This window comes from Gallus gallus, chromosome 8, assembly GCF_016699485.2.
Source record: "Gallus gallus isolate bGalGal1 chromosome 8, bGalGal1.mat.broiler.GRCg7b, whole genome shotgun sequence".
In the NCBI taxonomy this organism is placed as follows: domain Eukaryota; kingdom Metazoa; phylum Chordata; class Aves; order Galliformes; family Phasianidae; genus Gallus; species Gallus gallus.
This window is the reverse complement of record NC_052539.1, coordinates 15,717,974-15,741,168: the sequence shown is the minus strand read 5'-3', so window position 1 is coordinate 15,741,168 and position 23,195 is coordinate 15,717,974. Positions and strand designations below refer to the sequence as shown.

Genomic DNA, 23,195 nt, shown 5'->3' with positions numbered 1-23,195 from the left:
TCTGCGTTCCCATACACTAATATGTCTAAAGCACATGATAAAACAATGATCTTTCGCCCCAAATACTTTCTTTCTCAAAAACAGCAATGAGACACTGATGTATTACCCTCCGTTTTATCACCAATAAAGAATTGCAGGAGCAGCGAGTTCAGCTCAGCTATTAAAGGTCTATTAGCTTCAGGACAGTACATGCTTGCACTTAATCCTAACTGAAGCTCGCAAGCTCTGACCGAATATTGAAATTCACTGGCTAGAAAGTGAATTTATCAACCTCTAAGCAACCTGTTCTTGATAACTCTGAAATCCTGGCATGTTAGGAAACATGGAACAGTACACAAAGTCCTGACAAGGTATACCACACAGTTTTGAATTATTTATTTTAAATTGAATTTTCTAAGTAAATTAGGACTGCACTAAGTATTTTGACCTGATGTCTTATTCTCTCTTCAGGCTATTCCAAATAGCTCAGCAGTACTGCTATGAGATGGTATAATCAAATACATCACACCAGAATTGTAAAAAAGTGGTGACCCTCTTCCAGGCAAACTGGGGTGACTGAAGAGTAAAATGCAAAAACCAAGAACATTACAGAAAGATTTGCTATCAGCAGATGCCATATATATTAAATTGTAGTTTTATAAAAAGACCCGAACACAAGAAGATCACTATCACATAGCAGTATTTGTTAGGATGGATGAACATTTGCAAAATAGTGAAAAAAGAACATCAACATTCTACACGTAAATAACAACAAAATACTACGTGCAGCAAACAGAGCGTGCGTGCACCAAGTTATGTTTTCAGTCAAAAAGTAAGTATTCTTAGAATATGAATTCTAAATTACATGTATTTATCTAAAGGTACTACTTCTGAAAAAAAGCATGCCACAGTTCTATAAGCATGGGTTTCTCTCTATATATTTATATACACAGCTACTTCCTGAATCAGAATTGTGTTCTTTGTTGTTTTTTCTTTATGTTAGCCCCATATCAATTGAATATTTACATATTTAATCTGAGGCATAAGTCTTACTTCTGTGGACTGCAGCTTTGTACTCAAACAGACAAATACCTTAATGAAGTTGTGTCAGCATGAAAGGGTATATCACAGAATCGCGGAATTGCAGGAGTTGGAAGAGACCTCTGGAGATCATTGAGTCCAACTCTCCCCCTAAAGCAGGTTCCCTACAGCAGGTCACACGGGTAGGCATCCAGGCAGGTCTGGAATATCACCAAAGAAGGAGACTTCACAACCTTTAAGCAGCCTGTTCCAGTGCTGTGTCAGTCTGACACTATCAACACATTCAGAGCTTAAATTATATCTGTATTTGAAATACTTTCCTAATTATTGTATATTCCTATAAGATAGATATACTTCTCTTCAGAATGAGATGTAAGACAAAGTCTGGATGAGATAACTGGGGCTGCAACCATTTTATGCAACCATTTCATGCAGTGCAGTAAGCTGTAGGGAGAAGAAAGGAAGAAAACCTAATGCTTTCTAAATTCCTGCTTGTCTTAATAGAACAGATGCCATCATCTTGGGCAAGTAACGTGTATCTGTATTTACCATGGTCTAGAAGGAGACACAAGAATTTATAACATACAACCTGAAACATGGTCACATACAGATCAATTTACAGCTGTGTGTGCATATCCTACACTTACCTTTCACTATCATGCAGTCTGCCTTTCTACTTTATTCACTTCCACGAATAATACAATTATTTCCGTCAGTAGTATCAGGTAAATATTCTGTATGTGATCAGCAAGTAGGAAATATAATAATTAATCTGTGTTTCTAGATCCATAGCAGAGGTTTTCTCAGAGTAGAGCTAAAACTATAGTGCTCAATCCCACAAAATTCCATAAGATCAATAGCATTGCCTCTAACAAGAGTTAGAGCCAAATCTTGTACCATTTCTTTATTATTAAAATAAATGAAGTTACAGAATTCAGCCAAACATTGTTATGTATGAGGTTTTCAAAAACTGCACATAGTTCTGGATGCTCTGCTTCTTGTTTTCTGACCTTTGTAGGCTGTTTTCCAGCTCCTTCAAGCATACCTCATGGTGCTTTTCATTCTAAAGAAAAAAAAAAGGCAACACAACTTAGAAATAAAATGCAAATCAAATAATAATGTAATAGAGTTAGTAGCTACATTTTAGAGGCCTTATTTATCCATTAAAGTTTTCAGAGGCTTTACAGACTTGAGATACCCAAAAGGACCTCAGGATATAGAAGCCTTGCTTAAGCCTTTGGTCAAAACCAAACTGAACATGCTGGCCTGCAATTTCAGTCTTGAACACTTCAAGTCAGAGTACACAGTCCTGTTTTTGAGGGTCTAAGAGTGATAACTCTTGTATTGTCTCTTATTTATTGTAAATAGCTTTGTAGCTTATTGTCACTGATTGCTGGAGAAATCTCTATCAAAACCTTGGCTGAAGTCACTCTAATAATAGAAAATGTGTTGAGATTTGCTGGATTAGTTAAAAGAACAGTTTGGATGTAGCACCTCCCTTCCATCCTTTTTTGTTTTTTGGCTTTTAGAGAGTATTACCCATTTAGCAGAACCACAGTTTAAGAAGGCAAGTATCTACATATCAAAGCCTGGATATTTAAAATCTTGTCAATTTGAAAAAACGAAACATTCCTTCTGTTACTGACTACAGCAACATCAGCATACGACTGAAAGCTTTGCATAAATTCCTGTGTGGCAAGAATTTTTTTTCACAAGTCAGGAAGAAAGAAAGATGAACAGACAGAAAGAAAAGGAAAAAGAAAGATACTATTACGTGGTTATGAATCTAATATACTTGCTCAGACATGGTTATGCTTAATGAAAAATCTGAGAGGGAAATTACAGTTTCATACCTACTTTATGATTTTTATTTTGCTGGAAAACTGGTCTGAATAGGAAATATAAGCTCAGTGTTACTCCAGTTATATAGTAAGATATGCTTGGACATTTGTTAAATCTGCTAGAAGTGTCAATATACAAAACATATTGTCAAGTTGAAATAATTTGCTGTTCCCCCACACAGTTATCAACTATATTAAAAGTTTGGCTTTTAGCAGAAGAAACATTAAGAAATTATCACACCACCATTTCCATAAGTCAAAAGCAGTATTATTTACTCACACGGTGAAATGCACATAGAAGTTCTTTTTTCTCCTCCTGTCTCTCTCTCACTTCATTTTCAAGAACGAGCATTTTTGTCTGAAGGGCTTGTTCTAAGTATGACATTTTTTCAAATTCTTCAGCTACCTAAATTAGCATGACAGAGAAATTATGTACGTTTACTTATATTTAAACCCCCAATCAAATTATTTTCTTACACCTTAGCATTAATAGGGATATTGCCCCATTCCATCATCTAAAATTTCAGCTATTTCCCATCCACAAAAACTATATAAACCTGGAAACTTCTGCCTGAGTCTGAATGAAGTCTGTTTGAAAAAAAATATAATATTTACAAGAGGGAGCAGTTTTTGCAACAGATTTATACGTGTACTTCAAATCTTTTTTTTTTTTTTCCCCAAAACCAAATCTATACTCTCACATAGCATTGAGAAAAGTAATACTTATTTTTTCCAAACATGATTAATCTGAGATGGAAATAACAACCTCACACCTATTTTAATATCAAACAATACAATTCACTGAAATCTAAATTCCTTCATTTTCTTCTCCATTTTATTTAGCGTTTGCATCCTTTGTGTTAATAATAAATCTTTTCTTAACATTAAAAGCATGTAAATTCTTGCTTTAAGATTAGAAATATATCAGCACTAAAGTTTTTGTGGACCAGCTATTCCAAAGAAAATAAGAAAAAGGAAGAGTTAAGCCTTTGTCCATAAACTTAGTTGTGTGGGATTTAACCTAACCAACCTTCTTGGTTAGGTTGGTTAAAGCATTTTGATTTGTCACAAAAATGATGATGAAACGTTGGTCCACTGAACTTTGTCATTAATTTCAATAGGCTTTTAATTCTACAAAGATATTGAATGGTGCAATTCACACTTCAATAGAATCCCAAGAAACTTCTAGCATTGTTCCCTGTATGCAAATAATCTCTTCCCATTTTTCTTTTCAAGCATTCTTAATTTTATGTCATTTTAAAGTAGAAAATTGCAATCAAAGCTAAGAGTTGTATTAAACCATCAGTACCATTTTTCTTCCTTCCTCCAAAGCAGATTCCAGTTGTTTGGTTAAACTATTATACTCTGCAATTTTCTCTTCAAGCTGCAATTTACTGCACTGAAGACTCTCATCTTCTTTTTTGATCAGATAAGCAAGTTCTTCATTTTGAAATTGCATATTTTCTAGAATCCTTTATGCAAAAGAGTTTAACGTGTTATATTTCAGTACAGTGTAATAGCACAAATCAGTCACAGTCCATTTTTTTCTTAAGAATTACCTCTTAAGATGTTCATATTTCTTCTGAATGGTACTGTTTTCTTCTTCTAAGGAGCAATTACCCACAGAATTTACACCATCTTCCTCCTGCACAAATAACAATTCCTTTCTAGTGGAAAGACTTATACAAAAGTATTACAAAATAAATTAAGTATGCCCAATAGAATCCAGTCAATCTAATTTTGAGTTCAAGTACACATCTTATACTCAGGTTTTCAAAAAAAATGAAATACTAAAAATTTATGTGAGCCGAAGATGTGCTGTGTAACAAAGTGTAGTCGTAATGAAACCCATATGCTGCTTACGTAGCCTCATGTATTTAGATTAGCCATGTCTATCTCCTTGTGAACTTAGGCTTTAGGTTACAGCAAGAATAAGTTCCCTCACTGCTACAACCACAGGAACCATAAAAATGATACAGCATATATAAGTGTACATACATGTATATATACATACATACACAATTATCATGGAAGAACAGGGTTGTACTGACAAAGATTTCTGACAATAGTATGCATAATCAAAAAAGGCAACTGAGTCCATAAGAAGAGACTGAAAAAAAAAAAAGAAGCCAAACTGTCTTACCCCCACCCAGCATCCATATTGACTAACTTTTACATGTTTACTTTTAATTCTCGGAACAGTAGCAATGAGATTATTGCTCTTGCTACCATCCATCAGCATGAGATCAGCAGTAAATGGCCACATCTCAGTTCTGCTGGTATGACGATTTAAGGACAATCTCCATCATTTACTGGACTACATCAAGCAGTTCCATTCAGTAACTTGAGCTAACATGTCTGAGTTTGGTTATACAATTACAGGCTGTTCTATTAACAGTAAAATAAATAGTAAATGATAGTAAAATATGCTTTCAGCAGAGGGGCAGTAGGCTGATGTCCCCGTCCAGATGAGCACAGAAAAGAGCGTCTGCACATGGTCCAATTTCTTCAAAAGGAATTCTTCTAAAATCTAATCATACGATTAGAACATCTGAAGGACATAATCAAGATTTACTGCCAAAATTCAACTGCTGTTTATCAGCCTAGTGTTTATATTCCCCAATTAGTTCCACTATACTTAAGATGATTTTTTAAATTTATTCATAAAAATATGTAGTAAAACTAAAAATAGACATAATTTTATATGTGCACCTCTAAACTAATTATTGCTTAAGTAATTCACTAGGCAAAGATGGATTCATGAGCTTCTGAAACAAGTATTCATAATGACAGAAACAAGCAAAGTTTGATGCTATAATGATGATAATGACAGGAAATTGGAAAAGAAAAATCAAGATCTACATTTTAAAGAATAAAGCATGTAGAGACACAGAGACTCACTGTGTTTCAGCTGAAGTCAGCATGTCTTCCACACACAGGAAGATTAAATTTTTTTCCCACCCTACTGATTCAAACACCTGTGTCATTTGTGCTAGCAAATTTTTCTCTTCCAACCCAAAGCACAATAAAACAAACAAACAAAAAAAGGAAGTAAAGCCCAAACCACGGAAATGGATGCCACAGCTAAAGAATGCTGAGAAACGTTTAGATTCAGGCCTTAAGGGAAAATAAAAGTAGTAGCATTAACATGCTGCTAAAAAATGGAAAATATTTTATTGAAGCAGATATTTCATTTCTTTTTACCCACCTTTATGATGTATTCATTAAAATGCTGAAGTAATCATAAAAACATAATTTATAGCTATGTTTCTGAGCAGATATTGTCCGGTTTGTGAATTGGTCATCAAAAACCAAAATGAATGTAGTATTAAATTACTCCCCAAGATACAAACAATAATTAGATTTGCACATTTATTTTCAGAGAAGAATTCTGAAAGACTTGTCAGGACAAAGCTATTCTAAAGGACAGAGAATATATTAAATTAAGGATACAAAATAGAAAAGTAAACATAAATAACTAGAATTTCTTCTCCCATACTGAATTAATGTAAATACACTTGGCAATACTTTCTCAGCTTCTGATTTATGAAGCAAACAAAGGAAACAGTTTAACCATCACAAACACTAATAGGAAAAATTATTCTGGAGAACTTCTACATAATTTCCTCATTTGTCTTTAAAAAACTGTACAAACAAAGCACCTGAACCTGCAGCTCCCTGGGGGTTTTGCATTTCTGTGTGTTGATCCTTTCCCAGTAGACAAGATTTTCTTGAAATCCTCGCAGTTCTCCTTCAGCTGCTTTCAGTAAACCACAAACATGTTCTAACACCTTCAACTTAGGCTCTGCTTTGTCCCTCACCTGCACAGTATTATCACAGTAGAAAGATGTAAGTCTAAAGCTATGATTAACTGTTATGATACCTAACAGCTTTCCATGCAAGTAGTAAACCTAAAATTCTACACAAGTTGCATAGCGTCATCTGTTTCATCAGAAAACCCAAAGTGATAAGTTCATTGGAGAATTTTCTCTCATAACATGCAGTTGGCGACTAGGAACACTGATAACAAACATTTACAAAATTATGCAAGTGTTAGCAACATCCAAATTTTGATTTTTATCATAATAGATTGTAGAAAATTGCATGCTTACAGGAAAAATTCTAGCCAAACAAGTTCTGCAGTATTTGAAAAGAAGACAACAACTGATAACACCTAAAGCTGCACACAATGCTGTACAGATATTACTTATGGGATCAGAAAGTATTTTTCTCCATTCTGTAGACGAATGGAGGGAAAACAATGAGTATAAAATAAAATGAACATCTCAGGTGCTGTTTGTTGAGAACTAATTCTATTCTCTAAAGTCACAGCAGGCAACTGAAAACATGACCCTGTTTCAGCCCTGTTGCTTAAAAATATATGCAATGTTATGAGTAGTGAAACTGAGGAAACTCATTTTCCTGCTACTTTTCTATGATGTTTTCTGATGATTAAAGTGCAAACCATGTTCCAGTATTCAGCTCCACCTGCTGAAAAAACTTATAACTTGTCTCTGTGTTGGTTCTCGCTTTTGACTGCTGCATAAATCAAACTTACACCACTGAACAGTCTTGCAGTGGATTTTATTTCCTACACAACTTTCATAGATGCTCTGCTGAGAGATCTAGTTTTAAAATCAACAGAAACTTTTTTTTTTTAAAGGGATGGAACAAATTCTAAAATAGCAGCCCAACTCCTTTGTCATTTGTCTTCAACTCATTTTCTTCCTAGCTATTTGCAGTTTTGTAGTACGCAAAAGACACCCACTCAGAAGTTAATAAAGCAATTAAATTCAGATTTAACATGGAAAAATAAAAAGAGCCAGTACATTGTTACTTCTATTAAGTGGATTGCATTAACATCTGTAGGATCAATGTCCCACAGAACCGTTTGGGAGCCTACTATACTACTGCAAAACTTACCTCATAGACTTCTAAACATTTGCTTTCTCTTATACTCTTGTTTTCACTGAAGATGATTTTATACCTGGATTTCAGTACTTCTACTTCTGCTTTTAATTCTCGTACCTAGGACACAACATATTTTTAGCCTTTTTTTTTTTTAATCTAGAAAAATAGAACGATTAGCATTGCTTCTATCATTCTCAGTGTTACACAACTATTATCGTTAACTATTAGCGTTAATCACCATGACAACAAATGTTTTATTACAAATAAAACCTTTATGATTTACTCAAAACTGTTTATAGATTTAAAACTTATGTTTGAACATTTCAATATGCTGTTCACCTGATTTTTACAGTCTTCAACAATGTTTTCCTGTAGCTTGGTCTTTTCTTGCAGACATAGCAGGTCATTTTCAACAGAAACAGTACTGATTTCCAAAGCAGCAAGGCAAGCCTTGATTAAAACATGTGGGGAAAAAAAAGCCAAAACCAAAAGACATTAACAGGTTGCCCAAGGAGGATGTGGATGTCCCATCCCTGGAGGCATTCAAGGCCAGGCTGGATGTGGCTCTGAGAAACCTGGTCTGGTGGTTGGCAACCCTGCACACAGTAGGGGGGGTTGAAACTAGATGATCATTGTGGTCCATTTCAACCCAGGCCATGCTATGATTCTACGATACGATTAAAACAACCCAACCTACAATATATTACAATCAAGTGACCTGAAGACATAGAAAGCAGTAGCAATTATTTATCCTATCAATCAAAAATAACAGTACATCTGCTTGTAAGAATATTTACTTTGGAAGATAAATACAGTACAAAACCTGGAAATTCTTTAAAAAATTGTATCAATAATCAAGATAAATTCAATTATTGTGTTTGTGAAACTTTAATATAAAGAGAATAATTTCCAGGTAAGCAATTTTATATCCACTGACTGTAAAACAAACGACATCCTGGTTAAATAGGATGACTAGAAAATCCTGTTTCTATCTTTGCCATAGATTTCCACTGATAAATTTTTAACATCTCATTCCACTTCCTGTGAAAAAAAATGGGTCACAGCATCTATTCTACCAGTTTGGGATCTCTAGACAAATGAACAACAGCAAATGAAAGTGGTTAATTCATATATGCATCAGAAATCCAAACTGTTTCTCAGAGATTTATAGTAATCTCACCTTTAGTTTTTCATTTTCAAGATAAATCTTCTCATTTTCAGAGTTAACAGAATTTAGCTTTCCAAGAAGTTCCTCACTAGCCTTTCTTCTGAATTCCTCCTTTCTTTTCAGGTCTTCAGAAAGGCTTGTGATTTGCCTTGTTGGATAGCAAGAAATTCCACGTAACATATAATGTTTCCAGAACTCTTACTATGCAAATCAAGTTGTTCCTTAGGACAAAATACTTCATTGCTCTTATTTCATACAAGAAAAATAAATAAATACATGGGAGATCACATTTAGACATCTAAAGAAAGCAGTGTATGTTGAAAGATGATTTTTTTCCAAAAGAGATGTGGTTCACCAAGGAAGTAGACCCAGCTCAGTTGTAAATAAATGTATTAATTACAACACACAGTGTACTTCCAAGGCAAATATATCTACTGTAAAAAAAAAAAAAAAGAACGATACTGAATTTAAAGGAGTCTAACAGGCAATGTCCTAATAAGTGCACTCCATGGCTACATTAGGAATAGTACTTTCCATTTTTAAAAGCAATAAATTGTCATTTGTCCCTCACCATTTTTTTCATGTTAATGAAGTCAAACAATGAGAGTAATTTCACTCTTTAGGTAGTCATTTGTTGTCTAGTACCACAGGCCTTAATAGAATGGTACATCTCAATAAAGACTTGTATTTCCAGTTCAAATACAGATGGCAAAAAGCAGCAGTAAGTAAAAAGAGCGCTTGAAGAAAGTATCAGATGTTTTCCTTTTCCTCTTCTCTCCTAGGTGCTTATGTGTATACAATGAACCATAACTGCCTAGACAGATTTTCAGCCTCACTTCATTTACCCATACTCTTGTGAAATTTTAAAATATTCTGAACATATTTAAAGAAATAACAGATTTTCTAAAACAAAAATCAAACAGTCAAGCTAATTTAATTTGAGTTGTTATGTATTTGAGTGTGAATCAAGATCTTTATAAAATAAGCATTCTGCATTAGTCTGAGCATAAAAGCATTTACTGGTTTCTTTTCCTTTTTTTGAATTAGAGCCATATTAAAAGATATGTTAAAAGTTAAAAGATATTTGTCATTGTCTGACAAAGAAGATGGAATATTCTTCATCTACATTTCACTGCTTGAGTAAGATTGGGCAGTCTTGTCTTGCTTTTTCAGACAAGAGTAAACTCTTCAAATGCACATCTGTGAGGAACTCTGTCCACTAGTAGGGTGAGATATTAGTGGAATCAAAATAATTTTCCTGTCATAGCCTGCAGTAGAGCCTGAAAGCCCAAATAAGGAATTTTTACATCGCAGCAGTTGCAAGGGTTAAGACTCAAGTTGTTGAATCACTAAGTCAGTGATTCTGTGAAACAGCACAATAATCTCTAGCAAACTCCAGCTGAAAGAAACCATGCAGGTTCCTCGCTTCTACAAGGGAGTTATTTAAAAACAACACACTTGTTTAAGAATTCTAGCTTCATTTCACTTGTTCCAGTTTCCAGCTACTAAATTCTGCTCAGAATTTTAATATGAGTACATAAAATTTCTTACATTGTCAATACTAATAAGCTACTAAATACCAAATTTCTGTGACTGGAAGAAATAAATTAGATCTCCACGAGTTTAACTTACTTCTTTAGGTCTTCTGTCTGAACTGCTAACATTGTCTTTTCTTCTACCATTCTATCATGTTGTTTTTTCCAGACATCAGAAGCTGACAGTATCTCAGACAATTTCACTTCCTACAGAACACATTAATTACAAATCATGTATCATAAGGATGCCATAAGGAGCACCATCTTGTTCTACAAAATCTTCTAAACAAGAGCTATTTATTGGAACTCTCTAGTACAAAGCAGTGTAAATTTCATCTAATCTCAAAAAGAGAACAAATAAACTACACACATTTAAAAAATATAAAGTGTAATACAAACTTATTTTCAAAGTATAGACACAGTTAAACACGGGTTCTCTATACCAGCTTCAGAATGTACCATTATTTAAGATGAAATACTCCTTAAAAAAAAATGCCTCCAATACATCTGTTCTACTTATAAACAGTATAAGTTAATACCAAAATAAAATTCTCTCAAAGCATTTTAAGGATTAAAAAAAGTATATAGCTATATAAGAAATGCAAGGTTACATAAATTCCAGCATTAACCAGCATACTATCTTGAAACGAAATAAGGTCTTCAATGGGAAGAAAACAACAGTATGAATACAAAACACTACCAGTTCAAGAGGTAAGCAAATGCTACTCCTCTGGACTGCTAAATGTAACTTCTTACAGAGATCAAAGGAAACAAAACAAATTATTAGCCATCTCCAGATATACTAACTGGAAAAATATCCTTATAATACAGGCAAATCCTAAACAATGGCAATGCACAAAAGTTGTGAGAACACTCTTATTAGGAAATCTAAATAAGTCGACAGAGGTCTTAGCACAGTCCCGATCCACCTGACTTTTTCCAAAAATTACACACTGTGCACAGGTGACGGGCAAGGTAGAAGCCACACAACAATTTGAATTAAAGTTATATGCTTGGATATTAAAAAAGCTCAAAGCAAGCAGCTTGGAAATAGAAAGCTAAGCATCCGTATGAGACACCGTAGGCTAATAAATAAAGGACACAAAGACTTCAGCCCCAGTTCTTATCTGACGCTATATCATACTTTTAAGCTCAGTTATTGCATCTCCACAAAGGTCTAAGAGAAGGATCAGAACATGTATAAATGAAGCTGATCAGACTCCACTTATTTACTATGAAGTATACAACTGCATAAAGACATTCACTAAATTTTAACAAAACAAAAACAGTGAGTACAAGAATGGTTTTCATGTCTCTTATAGCAAGCTTTTCCTTAACTGAGGAAAAAAATAAGAGATGCAAACGATGCAACAGAAAACTTTCCTATTTTACAAAGGTGAAAGTTTCCCAATTATTCATTCAATTTAATGCAGGACAACATTGGTCAGTGTAATCACTCACACGTTCTTTTACTCTGGAGGTTAAATTTTCCACAGCTTCTTCAAAGCATTCTGTTTTTTGTTTCTGGGACCTAATTGCTCTTCTCAGATAAGCCTTTTTTTGCTCACTTGTTTTCTTCAAGGCCAACATCTGACGCTTGTATTCACCAATTTGAAGTTTCCACTCTGCTATTTTCTTCTCTAGAGTCTGCAGCATAATTAAATATCAAGTCTTTTCAAATCCTACACCTTATAAATCAGTCTGTGAGGTATCATAATGAAGAACAGAAATTGCATTTATAACCTGCTTCCATTAGTATCTCTGTAAATACACCAGTAATATACTTTTTTTTTTGCTCAAGTCACTGATCAATATTCTAGCAAAGAATGATTAGGAACATGTAACTTTTTATTTTTTATAGTTGATTATAGTCTAACATTTAACTTATGTTTTACATTAATGAAGACAATAATGACACACTGCTTACCTACATTAATCTGCCAGATTTATTCATACTATTATCTACCAGTTGCCATAAAACACACATATTATGCATGAGATTATATCTGTCAGTACAGGTGCTGCTAATGACTCCAAAACTTATCCACAATCAATGGAAAATTTACGTAGTTTGCCATGTGAAAGATGGTCTCAGCTTACTAGTATTTAGTCCAACTCCCCTGCAGTGAACAAGGACACCACAGCTAGATCAGGTTGCCTAGGGCCTCATCCAGCCTTGCCTTGGAAGTCTCCACGGATGGAACATCAACCACAGCACTAGGTGATCTGTTCCAGTGCCTCATCAACCCTAACTGTAAAAGGCTTTTTCCTCATATCCAACCTAAAGCTACTCTCCTTGAGCTTAAAGCCATTTCCCCTCATTCTATTACCACAGACACTGCTAAAGAGTCTGTCCCCTACCTTCCTGTAGCTCCCCTTTAGATACTGAAAGGCCGCTATTAGGTCACATCACAGCCTTCTCTTCTCCAGGCTTAACAGCCCCTGCTCTCTCAACCTGTCCTCATAGGAGAGGTGTTCCATCCCTGGGATCATTATTGTGGCCCTTCTCTGGATGCATTTCAACAGGTCTATGTCTCTCTGCATATAAATATATGCAGGAAATAGTTCTCATATAAAATATGACCTGCAGGAAAAACGATTTCAATGAATAGAGAAACTGAAAAATTTGGGTATGCATACAGTTTTCCTTAACTAGAGATTTCAGTAAATAACTGTTATCTCCTGTTACAACCACAGGGGGTCAGAATCACATAAGAATGAATGCTTTGGGCATTATTCAGCGACCAAGACAAATTTAAACAGTGAATTAAATTCCGTAAGCTATCCCAATCTTTTTCCTAAGTACTAACAAAGTCATCTACAGGATTTGAGCTGTCAACTGACTGTAGCATTTTTTTGGAGGAAACAAACAACACTTTTATACAAAGATTCAATGAAAATAAAGTTATTCATCAGTTACTTTATCCAGGTACTACTTAATGAAAATGTAGTAATTCTAACAAATGTGCTATGTAGTACAAGAAATTAATTTTGATTTATAGGAAAACATGGAACATGGTCAGACTTAAGTGGTTTTGGATTATTGATTCCTCCACAGTTTATGAAAAGAAACAGGTGCTGGTCTGTCACACATCTCAAACAACTTACAGTGGAAAAGTCATTCTGGGACTTGTCTCTCTTCCTAAAGCAGTTTCCATACACCCAATAGGAAAGATATCAGTCTCTCAGATAGTAAAATTAGATGAGTACAAACACTTCTATGTCTGCTTAAATTTCTTCAGCAGGACTACTACTATGTATAAGTTGAAATAATTAGAAGAAAATAACCTGCAATTAAGACAATGAAGATAAATTGCAAAATATAAATGCTATTTTTAAAAAATTGTTGCAGATTTTTTCTTGCAAAGTTTTCTTTGAAGTGATATATGCAACAATATATATTATTCAATTTGATCAAAGCTACACCTAAAAAAGATTTAACTCTCAATTCTGAAATAAACCCACAGAAGGGCTTTGCTAATTTGCCTTTAAATTTAAAGCACATAAAAATATGTTGACCTGTGTTTTCAGCCTTAATTCATCATTTTCCACTTCTTTTCTTTGAATCTGATACTGCAGATGAGCTTCAATTGTGTTTACTGGTCTTGATAGATACTCTTCCTTCAGTACAGGGACCTAAGAAAGGGAAATAAACACAGATTTACTGGTCTTTGGAGAGAATGCCATGTGATGTGAACTTTATTCTTTCTTCCTTGTTGAAGAATTTCCAACTGTCATTTTAACTCTCCCAGAAGGTGAAAAAGATAAAACATAGTCTACATGTATGCTCATAATCAGTAGCTTCTTACTAATGTTATCAGTGTCATCAAGACAACTTTTCTGTAGAAAGCTAACAAAAATCACAGACTTCAAAGAATATCTGTACACCTGTTATCTCATATTTAATTTAACTTTGTAAGACGAACTGGGCCTGGATGCACTGACACAGAAATCCAGGCTAAACAAAAGTACATAGATAACAGGTCCACCAAAATTAAGCCAAACTGATGAGCTCTGCACTAAATAATTAGACAGGAGCTGATTTTCATTAGACCCCAAAGATCACCAACTGCTGTAAAAATTACAAATACTTTTAAATCATTCAATTTTAGAGGTATACATAAAAAATGAGGGAAAGATGACTTCCCACCAGAACTCAAGTCAGCTGATCTATGAAATTCTTTCACAACTTAATTCTTTTGGCTTGCTTTAAATAAAACAACAACAAAAACAGAAATACATCATGTTACTAGCATAGACTAGAGTTAATGTTAATGTAGTAGTACAAGTGTTCACTACAGATACCAGTAAGAAGAGCACTCAAAGTCCAAAGCCACTAGTCTGGATTTGTGGCCCACCCAGAACTGTGGGGCATTAGCGTTAAGGAAAATCTGTACTCAAAATGAATGTGAATACAGTGTTGATGGTTCGAATATGTTTATGTAAAGAAATGTCTTCCAGGCATTTTTTTTAATGCCCAGATCTTTGAAATAATTGCTTTCATTGAAACATTAGATTACAAAATAAGAATATAGTATACTGGGAGAAAACATTTATTCCAAAATAGCTGGTCACTCACTTTTTTAAGCTGAATCCTGGATGAAAGTTCTTTAACGTGTTCTTCTCTTTCTACTATTTTTCTCCTGAGACTCTTCATGAAGGAGGAAAAAAATAAATTGTTTTCATGCCTAATATCATAATACGTACTGACAAAGATTTCAGTTAAAAATGACTGAGATTCCATTTCATATTTCATTTACAGTAACTGCAGTAATTGCTCAGAGTCGACTCTACACACAAAACAACGTATGACACACACTACTCTGTAGCAGCAGTGATGCCAAAATCCAGCACACATCACTTCTAAAATATGCAATAATCACGTGGTAGTGACAGTCCAATTGTATCAGTAAGCACTATGCTCCCTGTGCTACTCTGGTGTGAAATTGTATACCACAACATAGTCCTTTTTAAGTGTACCACGTAGAATAAGAAAGTGACAGATATTACAGTTCACTTACCATATTGTGGGTTTCATTTTCACTTAACTTCTGTATCAAAGCTTCAATGTTTTTGCTGTCTATCTGCAAGACAAGAGCAGGAAATATTAGCAAAGTACTTCAGTTTGCAGTTGATTTAGTGTTTAGCTTTGAATCTGGCATACTATTCAGTTCATTTTCAGTTCGGTACATATAAACATTAAAACTTGTGCTCCTGTGGGCTATTTAGAGTTGGTCACTTAAACCTTAAAGATTCAATTTATTTAGCGCATAAAACTACTCAGTGGAGGAAAACAAAGTGGGGTCATTCCATACGCCAGTTTATTTCTTTCAGCAAAAAGCAGTCTGAAAACCTTATGTGCTTAAATGTTATTTGAACACATAATCAAATACAGTAAAAGTATCTGTACAAACTGTAATATTTTACAGACTAATATTAACTGTTAAAGGCTTTCAGTAACTTCAGTTAGATATGAAAGCTTGAAGAATGAAATATAAAACACAGTCTAAGAGAAAAGAAAAATCAATCTATGTTAATTGTTACTATAAATCTAGGAGAATATATGTAGCTATAACGCTGCCAATGACATTTTAAAGTACAAATTTTGGAGGAGGACTAAATTTAAATAAATAAAACAAAACAAATAGTGGGACTTTCAATTTGTACATCCAAAACACTTTAGTGCCACTGCTAGGAGCATGAATCTAACATCTCCAAGAAGACAGGGTAACTCAGCACTTTATGCCATTAGACGTAACCTAAGCTCTGAATGACAATCAGCACCATAAGGCGTCCCAGATCACACACACACCAGCAATTAAATTATTAGCCACGGAACGAGGGCAGAACAAATCCTTCAGTCAAGTTGTGCTCAGTATTCCAGCACATACCACTATGTGCTGTGCTTGTTCTCCAAAGCATGTTGCTCTCCATATCAGGAATTGGAACAGCTATTTTCAATCCTTTTAAAATAAGCATGTCTCTTCCAGCTGGAACTACCTGTGCCTAACTAGCTCCTGCACCCTGTCACAGCCCACCTGGCTCCCCAGGTGCATCCATCTCCTTAATCTCTCTGCATTCCCATTATTTTAAAGCAGTTCCCTGTGGGACTATCCTCTCTCCTTCCATTGTCCAGGTACTCAAAACCTGTCCTGCAATTCACTGACACGTGACCCCTGGCTCCCACAGGAAGCTAGTGATTGCTTTGGATCATCTTACCTGTTTCTGTTCTCTTGTTTGAAGTAAAAGCCATAACAATCTTTTGGTGGTTTTGAGTGTTGTTAATTCTTTCACCAGCAAATCCTCCTGTGTATCAATAATTATCATTTCTGATGTAGAAGGTTTACAAACCTGCTAAAAGATTGTAACCAAAAGATTATACACGATCCACAACTCCCCCTCAAACGTTTGTTACTAATATTTACATATTGCTTTCGAACGCAGACAGTAAAAATAAATGAATGTTTGCAACGTTTAAAAGTAAAATAGCAAAAGGAAAAACGTTGCTGAAGTAATCTTTAAACAGTATGAGAAACACAGAGCTTTCTCTTCTACTCAAACAGAAATAAGGTATCTTTAATAGCTCTTCCTGATAAGTAGCCCAAATGGAATTAGAATAAATAAATAATAAAGAAAGGAAAAAACCAAACAAGCAAAAAAACCAACAACGACAAAAGGAAGCGGTAACTTTGCAATCAAAAGGTTTCCCAGAACTCCTTGCAAAGAAGTCGTCTTATGCTCATCTGCATATAATATAAGTATGGAAAAAGTTTGTGTTAATGTTCTTGGGGAAAAGATCAAATGAGACACTGGGATGACAGTTTAAAATGATAAATTATTTAAAAAACACGAAAACCTCCCTCCAAATTATAGTCAGGCAGCACTGACTTGTGACTTGTCAGTCTTTTTTTTTCCTTAAAAACAATGGCATGCAGGCTTTAAGAAATGCATCTAAATAAGGTTTATGTATATGTCTGTCAAAGGTTAAAGTAGGAAAATTCACACCTCTCTGCTCTTTCAAGAACTCTTTGTGCATCCTGTGCAGAAGGGATTTAGAAGTGGGACAAGCATTTGCAGAGATCAGAAATGTAAGACCTAAATTTCAAAAACCACCCATAGACATGGACAGAGACAATAAATTTAGACAATAATAATTAATCTTGAATCCAGTTTTTAGTATGCGTACGAAGTTTTGACTACAATGTACTTACATTTGTCATTCTGCCAAGTATGTCTTTAAAAGTTGGCAACAAGTTCTCTGCTGAATTAATTGCCATTTCTGCTTCAAAAATCTCCTGTGAAGCACCATTTTCATGAGAGGCATTTTCCTCCTCCCTGGCCACATACAAAATAATAAATACAACTTGACTTTTGCTGATAAGTATGCAAGTAAACAAGACTCACGCCTAGTTAATAACATGTAATTTTACAACTGTATTTTTAGAAGATGCGCAGTGAAGTTGATGTGGTATGGATCTTACACTTTGGCTTCTCTGCATCATTATTCTCACATACTTGTTTAAAAATAAGTTAAAAGGTAACTAATTAAAGCATTCCTCGTACTGTGAAATTTTACCTTCTCTCTTTGTCTGAAGCGCATCTTCTCTCTACGCTTCCATTCAAGTTTTGTGGTAGGTGATTTTTTGGTGAGCCTCCTTTAAGCAGTGGGAACAGTTCTGTAATCTTGATCCCATGTTTATCAGGCCGTGGCCCCCACATTTTTTTCCAAGTTTCCTCCTGCACAGTCGATACGAGCTTATAAACAATGTATTCAGTTACAGTTTGATTTGTCCCTGTCTACAGTGGTGCGGATTCACTGCCACGAAGTACATTACAAACAGGAATGGTGTTTTTCTGCCCCCGCAGTAATTGATCAGCATAAAGGGAATTGTTAAAAGACTTCCGAGAACTGAGAAATGAATGGACCTGAATTAATCATGCCATTGTCGGGTTCTCACATAATTATCTCCCCCACAGTCTATGAAGGTACTCCCTCTGTAGCTGTCAATAAAAAGCCCCGTGCCATAAGACTGTCAGCTCTATGGGAACCCAAAGATCAAAAACAGTATCTCTAAAATTAAAGAATGTTCAGAACAAACACCCATCTGTCAGCCTGCAGGAAGTAAAGGTTATGACTTCCAGAAGAGAACCGAGGAAGTCAGAAATGAAAGATCACATCTAATTTTAAAAGAAATCTTGGTTCTTTACTCCACAAGGTTTCCATATCATGCTACTGCTCATATTTAACTGATGTTATATATGAATTCCTTGTGATCTGTCCCCTATTTTGATTTACACAACCCTCTGAACTCTTTCAAACTTTGCAGGAACATTTTCATGCATAGGACATAAAAGAATATATATATTTCAACTATTTGTAATAAAGAAAATAAATAAAAAAGACTAAATGTTAAATATTTGCATAATAAATTTATATTCACATTGGTACTACGTTTTCTTTTACCCGTTCTCCTACCTGTTGTTCTGGGTCGTCAGATTCTTTGCTTAGCTCGGTAAAATATTTTCCACCTTGGGCAGCTTTTGTAGTTCTGTGACAATCATTTTTATATGGCAGAATCAGTGAGCAGAGTTTTCCCTCTTCTCGAGGTGTAACAGGTACCACACACCTTTTTTCCCTGAAACACATTCGTGATTACGTAGCATTTGGTATCATCCACCGTTAGGGTATGCACCTGCCCAGTTCAAGGCATGCCAGCATAAAACAAGTCAGCTCTTCAGGCAATTCAGAAGTGGTAATCATCAAACAAATCTCACGTTCATTTACGATTTCCAGCAGGTATACAACCCTGTGGTACCACAGGATGCACCCTCTGACTGACAGCTCACACCTCCTTTGTGAGGCAAAGGTGAACTCCCTGCAGTGAATGCGGAGACACCATGTGTCACAGCAGCTCATCCCATTTGGAGGCAGCAGCAGCTTTCCTCTTTCCCCAGTTGGGGTCAGCTGCTTACCTTGGAGCTGCACAGGGAAATGTGCTGCCCATGGGATGGAAGTCCAGCTCCAGGTGCTGCACGCTGGCAAACACACCCCGCTGCCCCTCTCCCTTGCCGAGCAGCACGAAGCTGCCTTGCCTCTGCCATACCCAGCCAGCACCAACTACTCCTGCTTCCATACCAAGTGGTGCAGCCTCTCCAAATGCGTTCAGCAGGCAGAAGGTTTATATTCTTCCATACATGTTCCTCTTGTCACATACTTGAGGAAACGTGTACCAGAATCCCAGGAGATCCCCCCACAGAATCAGGACGCAGTGCCCTATTTCAAACTCTTGCTGTAAGGCAAATAACTGCACCCCAGTAGTGTAGTTAACTGTTGTTAATATTACTTTTTTTAATGTGTACTTTCGCTTCCCGTTTTACTACGTGCTTACATTTCCTAGCAGGCCCAGTTTGGGTAACACAATCCGGGTCTCTGTATCTATTTCTTAGCTATATAACCAAAGCTGGGCTGTTGAATGCAACCACTTGCATTGAAAACAGCACCTTGGAGGGCTCAGTGCGAAATTTAATTTCTCCTAGCTCGTCTACAGATGCAGAAGAGAAGAAATAAGATTTTCACATCGTTTCAGTGCGCCATTTTTCAAGCTTAGCAGAAGAGAACAAACTTGCCTCGTTAACATCAGCAAGAAAAAACCCGTGAGCGGCAGAGCCGCGCGCGGGAGCGGTGCGGTTACACAGCGGTAATGCTGCGGGCGGCGGCGGTAACGGCATTCTGCCTGCGCTGCAGAGCGCCCCGTGCGGCGCCGCTGCCCGCGAGGTTACCTCAGGACGCAGCCGGGTCCCTCTGCAAAACGCAGAGAGAACGCAGCCCCGTCAGAGATGTAACACAACACAAACGAAATTTTGCGCAGGTATTCACGCCGCGTAGGGCTGTTTTGCTCACTAACCGCGTCAGCGGCGCACAGCAGATCTCTCTCACACAGAGCACAACAGATCTCTCTCACAGAGCGCACAGCGATCACCCCGAGCAGCAGCAAGCGGAACGCAGCCGAAGGAGAAGGCGAAGCTCGCAGCTGCGGTTCCACGCCCGCACGCCGCACACAGACGCAGGGTTCCGCTCCCGGCCCCGTCCCCTCACACGGCCCCCGCACGCCCCGGCCCCGCTCCCCTCACCCCACCGCCCCCGAGCGGGAGCGGCCCTCACCGCCGCCGAGGACCGCTGCAGCCGTTGCCGCGGCAACCGGGCGTCGGCAACGGCTGCTCCGCTGCGGCGCGCGCACCTCGGAGCGCTCAGTGCCGCGGGAGGCGGCTGTGACAGCACGGGGAGGGCGCCTGGGGAGCCCCGCGGGTCGGCACGCTCGCTGCTCCCGCTTGCTTTCTTTCTGCATGTTTCAATTAAAACATGTTTTTTTTATTTTTTTCCTGAGGTTGTCGTTATTTATTTAAACGGACTTCTCCGGATCTTTTTTTGTTGCGCAAAGAAAACAAAAAACAAAAAAAAAAAACCAAAAACCGTGCTCCTGGCTTTTCTGCTCCTTGGGTACATCTGTACTGTTTGTACGAGGTTAACAGATGCGAACCGAGGTGCAGCACCCGCAGAGCACGCAGGTAACGGCCTCCTACCGGAGCGACGTTTGGGTCGTCTCCCACGGAAACGCCTTTGCGGAGCCCTGCACGCAGCCCCGCGCTGCCCACGGAGCCCCGCTTACAGCAGGAGCGTTGCTCTGCTCAGAACCGCCACACAACCAGGGGACCCCAAATCTGCAAGCTGACGCAGGTGCCCATGGCACTCAGGTCACCACAGGTTTGGACGGTGTTAAATGCCGTCTCCTTGTCACGCGCTGGGCGACGTAGTGGTACCGATTCAGGAAAACAAGCGGCACTCAGGGCACGCAGCCAGAGCTGTGTGAGAGGCTGCGATAGGAGGAGCGCGGCTGGGGACGGATTGCTTCATTCCTCCCTCCCCCCACAAATGCTCTTCTGAACAGGATGAGGCACACATCTCTGAACACAGAAGGAAGTTCACATACACACACACACACACACACAAAACAAAGGCTAAATTCCAACATTTATAATACTATTAAAGATGAAATCACTCCATGATTCATTATGGTTCAATGACGTTTCTACCTGAACTGCGGGGGAGATTTTGTCTCTGCATGTGGAGAAGCTCTCTGCTTTGTTCTTTATAGGAACCATAGCTTTAGCAGTGAATCAATGATCTCCATCAGACCTTCGCACTGGCGCTGCAGTTTGTCAGCTGTGCTCTTGGTGTCTCATATTCTGCTCAGAGACTGGAATTCTAACTTCTCAGAAGTTGCTATAAAGTAGACTTACTCTTAAGGCAATACACGATTGCAATTATCTAGAAATAAGGTGATTGCTTAGGTAATAAAACAAAACTATGTCAAGGGTTAACCAGCATGATAGTAAGCACTGCACTTTGTACCTCATTAACAAAGAAAGAGGTATAAAACCTTTTTAAGACGGCCCTGTTATACAATGCTCCAAGTGGGAAATAATTAAAGGAAATATAATGAACAATTCAACTGCCACGTAACCAAAAGACTTAATTAGAGGTGCTGGAGAGTGACTTCTTCAAATACTGCAGAAACTGCGGAGTGTTTGTTGCAGCTCATGACTTTATCTGATTTAAAGGTAGAGTGGAACTTCCCATTTCTGTGTCAGAAACTCGAGAATCCAAAGCCACTCTTTGTCCATTGTTTAATTTTGGCAATAGCTGCTTATCACAAAAAGGCTCTGTTTTCACTTCATAGCTGTGGAACTGGCTTCTTTATAACTGCACATAATATGCTTGCAGTGCTGTGCTGGTGCTCCTAAAGGCAGGGAGAAAAATGAACTGATGTTTCATTTTTCAGAGGAAGAGCTAGAAAGCTTTAAAGAGAAACTGGGTTACCTGCTAAGAATTAAAGGTGAGGAGGGAACAAGGAAGAGACATAAGGAAAACAAACAAACCAAACAAACCAAACAAGGTTTATCCAGGAGGTCAAGGGGTTACATTAAGAAAGAAATGTGCTTTCAGTTCTCATCTTCTTCCTGGACTGGTAACTAAACTCCTGCCCATGACCAACTTGTCACCTGCAAAGATACATTACAAAGTGCATGGACATGTCACGAAACCCAAGGTTCTGTGGTCGTATCGATAAACAGGACTGTACCAGGTCCCAAATCTAAAGCCACCACTCACAGAACAATAAATATATAAACAGTGGCAATAAAATATCTTTCTTACTGATTAATTTGCCTAGTCATGTGCTCTTAGATTCTAACTGAAGGTTTCATTAATACTCCTGGAAATACAAAGTAGAACAGTTCTGTGTAATCCTTCCACTGCATCATCAGCAGATGTGTTCTTTTTTTTTCCTCTTTTGATTTGCTACTGCCCTGTCTGTAAAATTGTTCCTTCCCCATACCTCTATGTGCCATGAGGTGTAATGCTATCTTCTCTGGGAAAGGAAGGACTTGATCTTCCTTTCTCTCAGCCAATCTTGGACACTTACTGCCTTACACAGCAATGTATGTCCAGGAGAGATGACAACATTTCCTCACACAACTTAGACATGGTGGTTTCTGCTGCGGCATGCCAGCTCCTCAGGCAGGTCTACCCCAAAGTCATACAATCATAGGATTATTTGAGTTGGGATGTTCCCTAAAAGTTCACCTAGTCCAACTTCCCTGCAATGAACAGGAGCACCTGCAGCTCGATCAGGTGCTCAGAGCCCTATCCAGCCTGACCTT

The 23,195-nt window shown here is 37.3% G+C and overlaps 1 protein-coding gene across 15 annotated transcripts; it reads right to left on the bottom strand.

Moving 5' to 3' along the window:
* Positions 1–1,909: 1,909 nt before the first annotated feature.
* ODF2L (outer dense fiber of sperm tails 2 like) lies at positions 1,910–21,294 on the bottom strand. 15 transcript variants are annotated; one of them, XM_040704848.2, is made up of 18 exons: positions 21,057–21,294; positions 18,952–19,111; positions 18,052–18,212; positions 17,687–17,810; positions 16,695–16,829; positions 15,497–15,559; positions 15,055–15,126; positions 13,995–14,111; positions 11,937–12,122; positions 10,573–10,682; positions 8,953–9,088; positions 8,112–8,222; positions 7,785–7,889; positions 6,524–6,682; positions 4,421–4,506; positions 4,171–4,333; positions 3,142–3,267; positions 1,910–2,083 (listed from the first exon to the last, which is right to left on the bottom strand). In XM_040704848.2, the coding sequence occupies exons 3-18, from the start codon at positions 18,192–18,194 to the stop codon at positions 1,955–1,957; spliced, it is 1,965 nt and encodes a 654-aa protein (XP_040560782.1). In that variant the 5' UTR covers positions 18,195–18,212; positions 18,952–19,111; positions 21,057–21,294; the 3' UTR covers positions 1,910–1,954. The 15 variants fall into 15 exon arrangements, with proteins under 15 accessions (XP_040560782.1, XP_046800587.1, XP_046800586.1 ...); XM_046944631.1 differs by lacking the exon at positions 21,057–21,294 and adding an exon at positions 20,381–20,685; XM_046944630.1 differs by lacking the exon at positions 21,057–21,294 and adding an exon at positions 20,638–20,685.
* Positions 21,295–23,195: the final 1,901 nt, after the last annotated feature.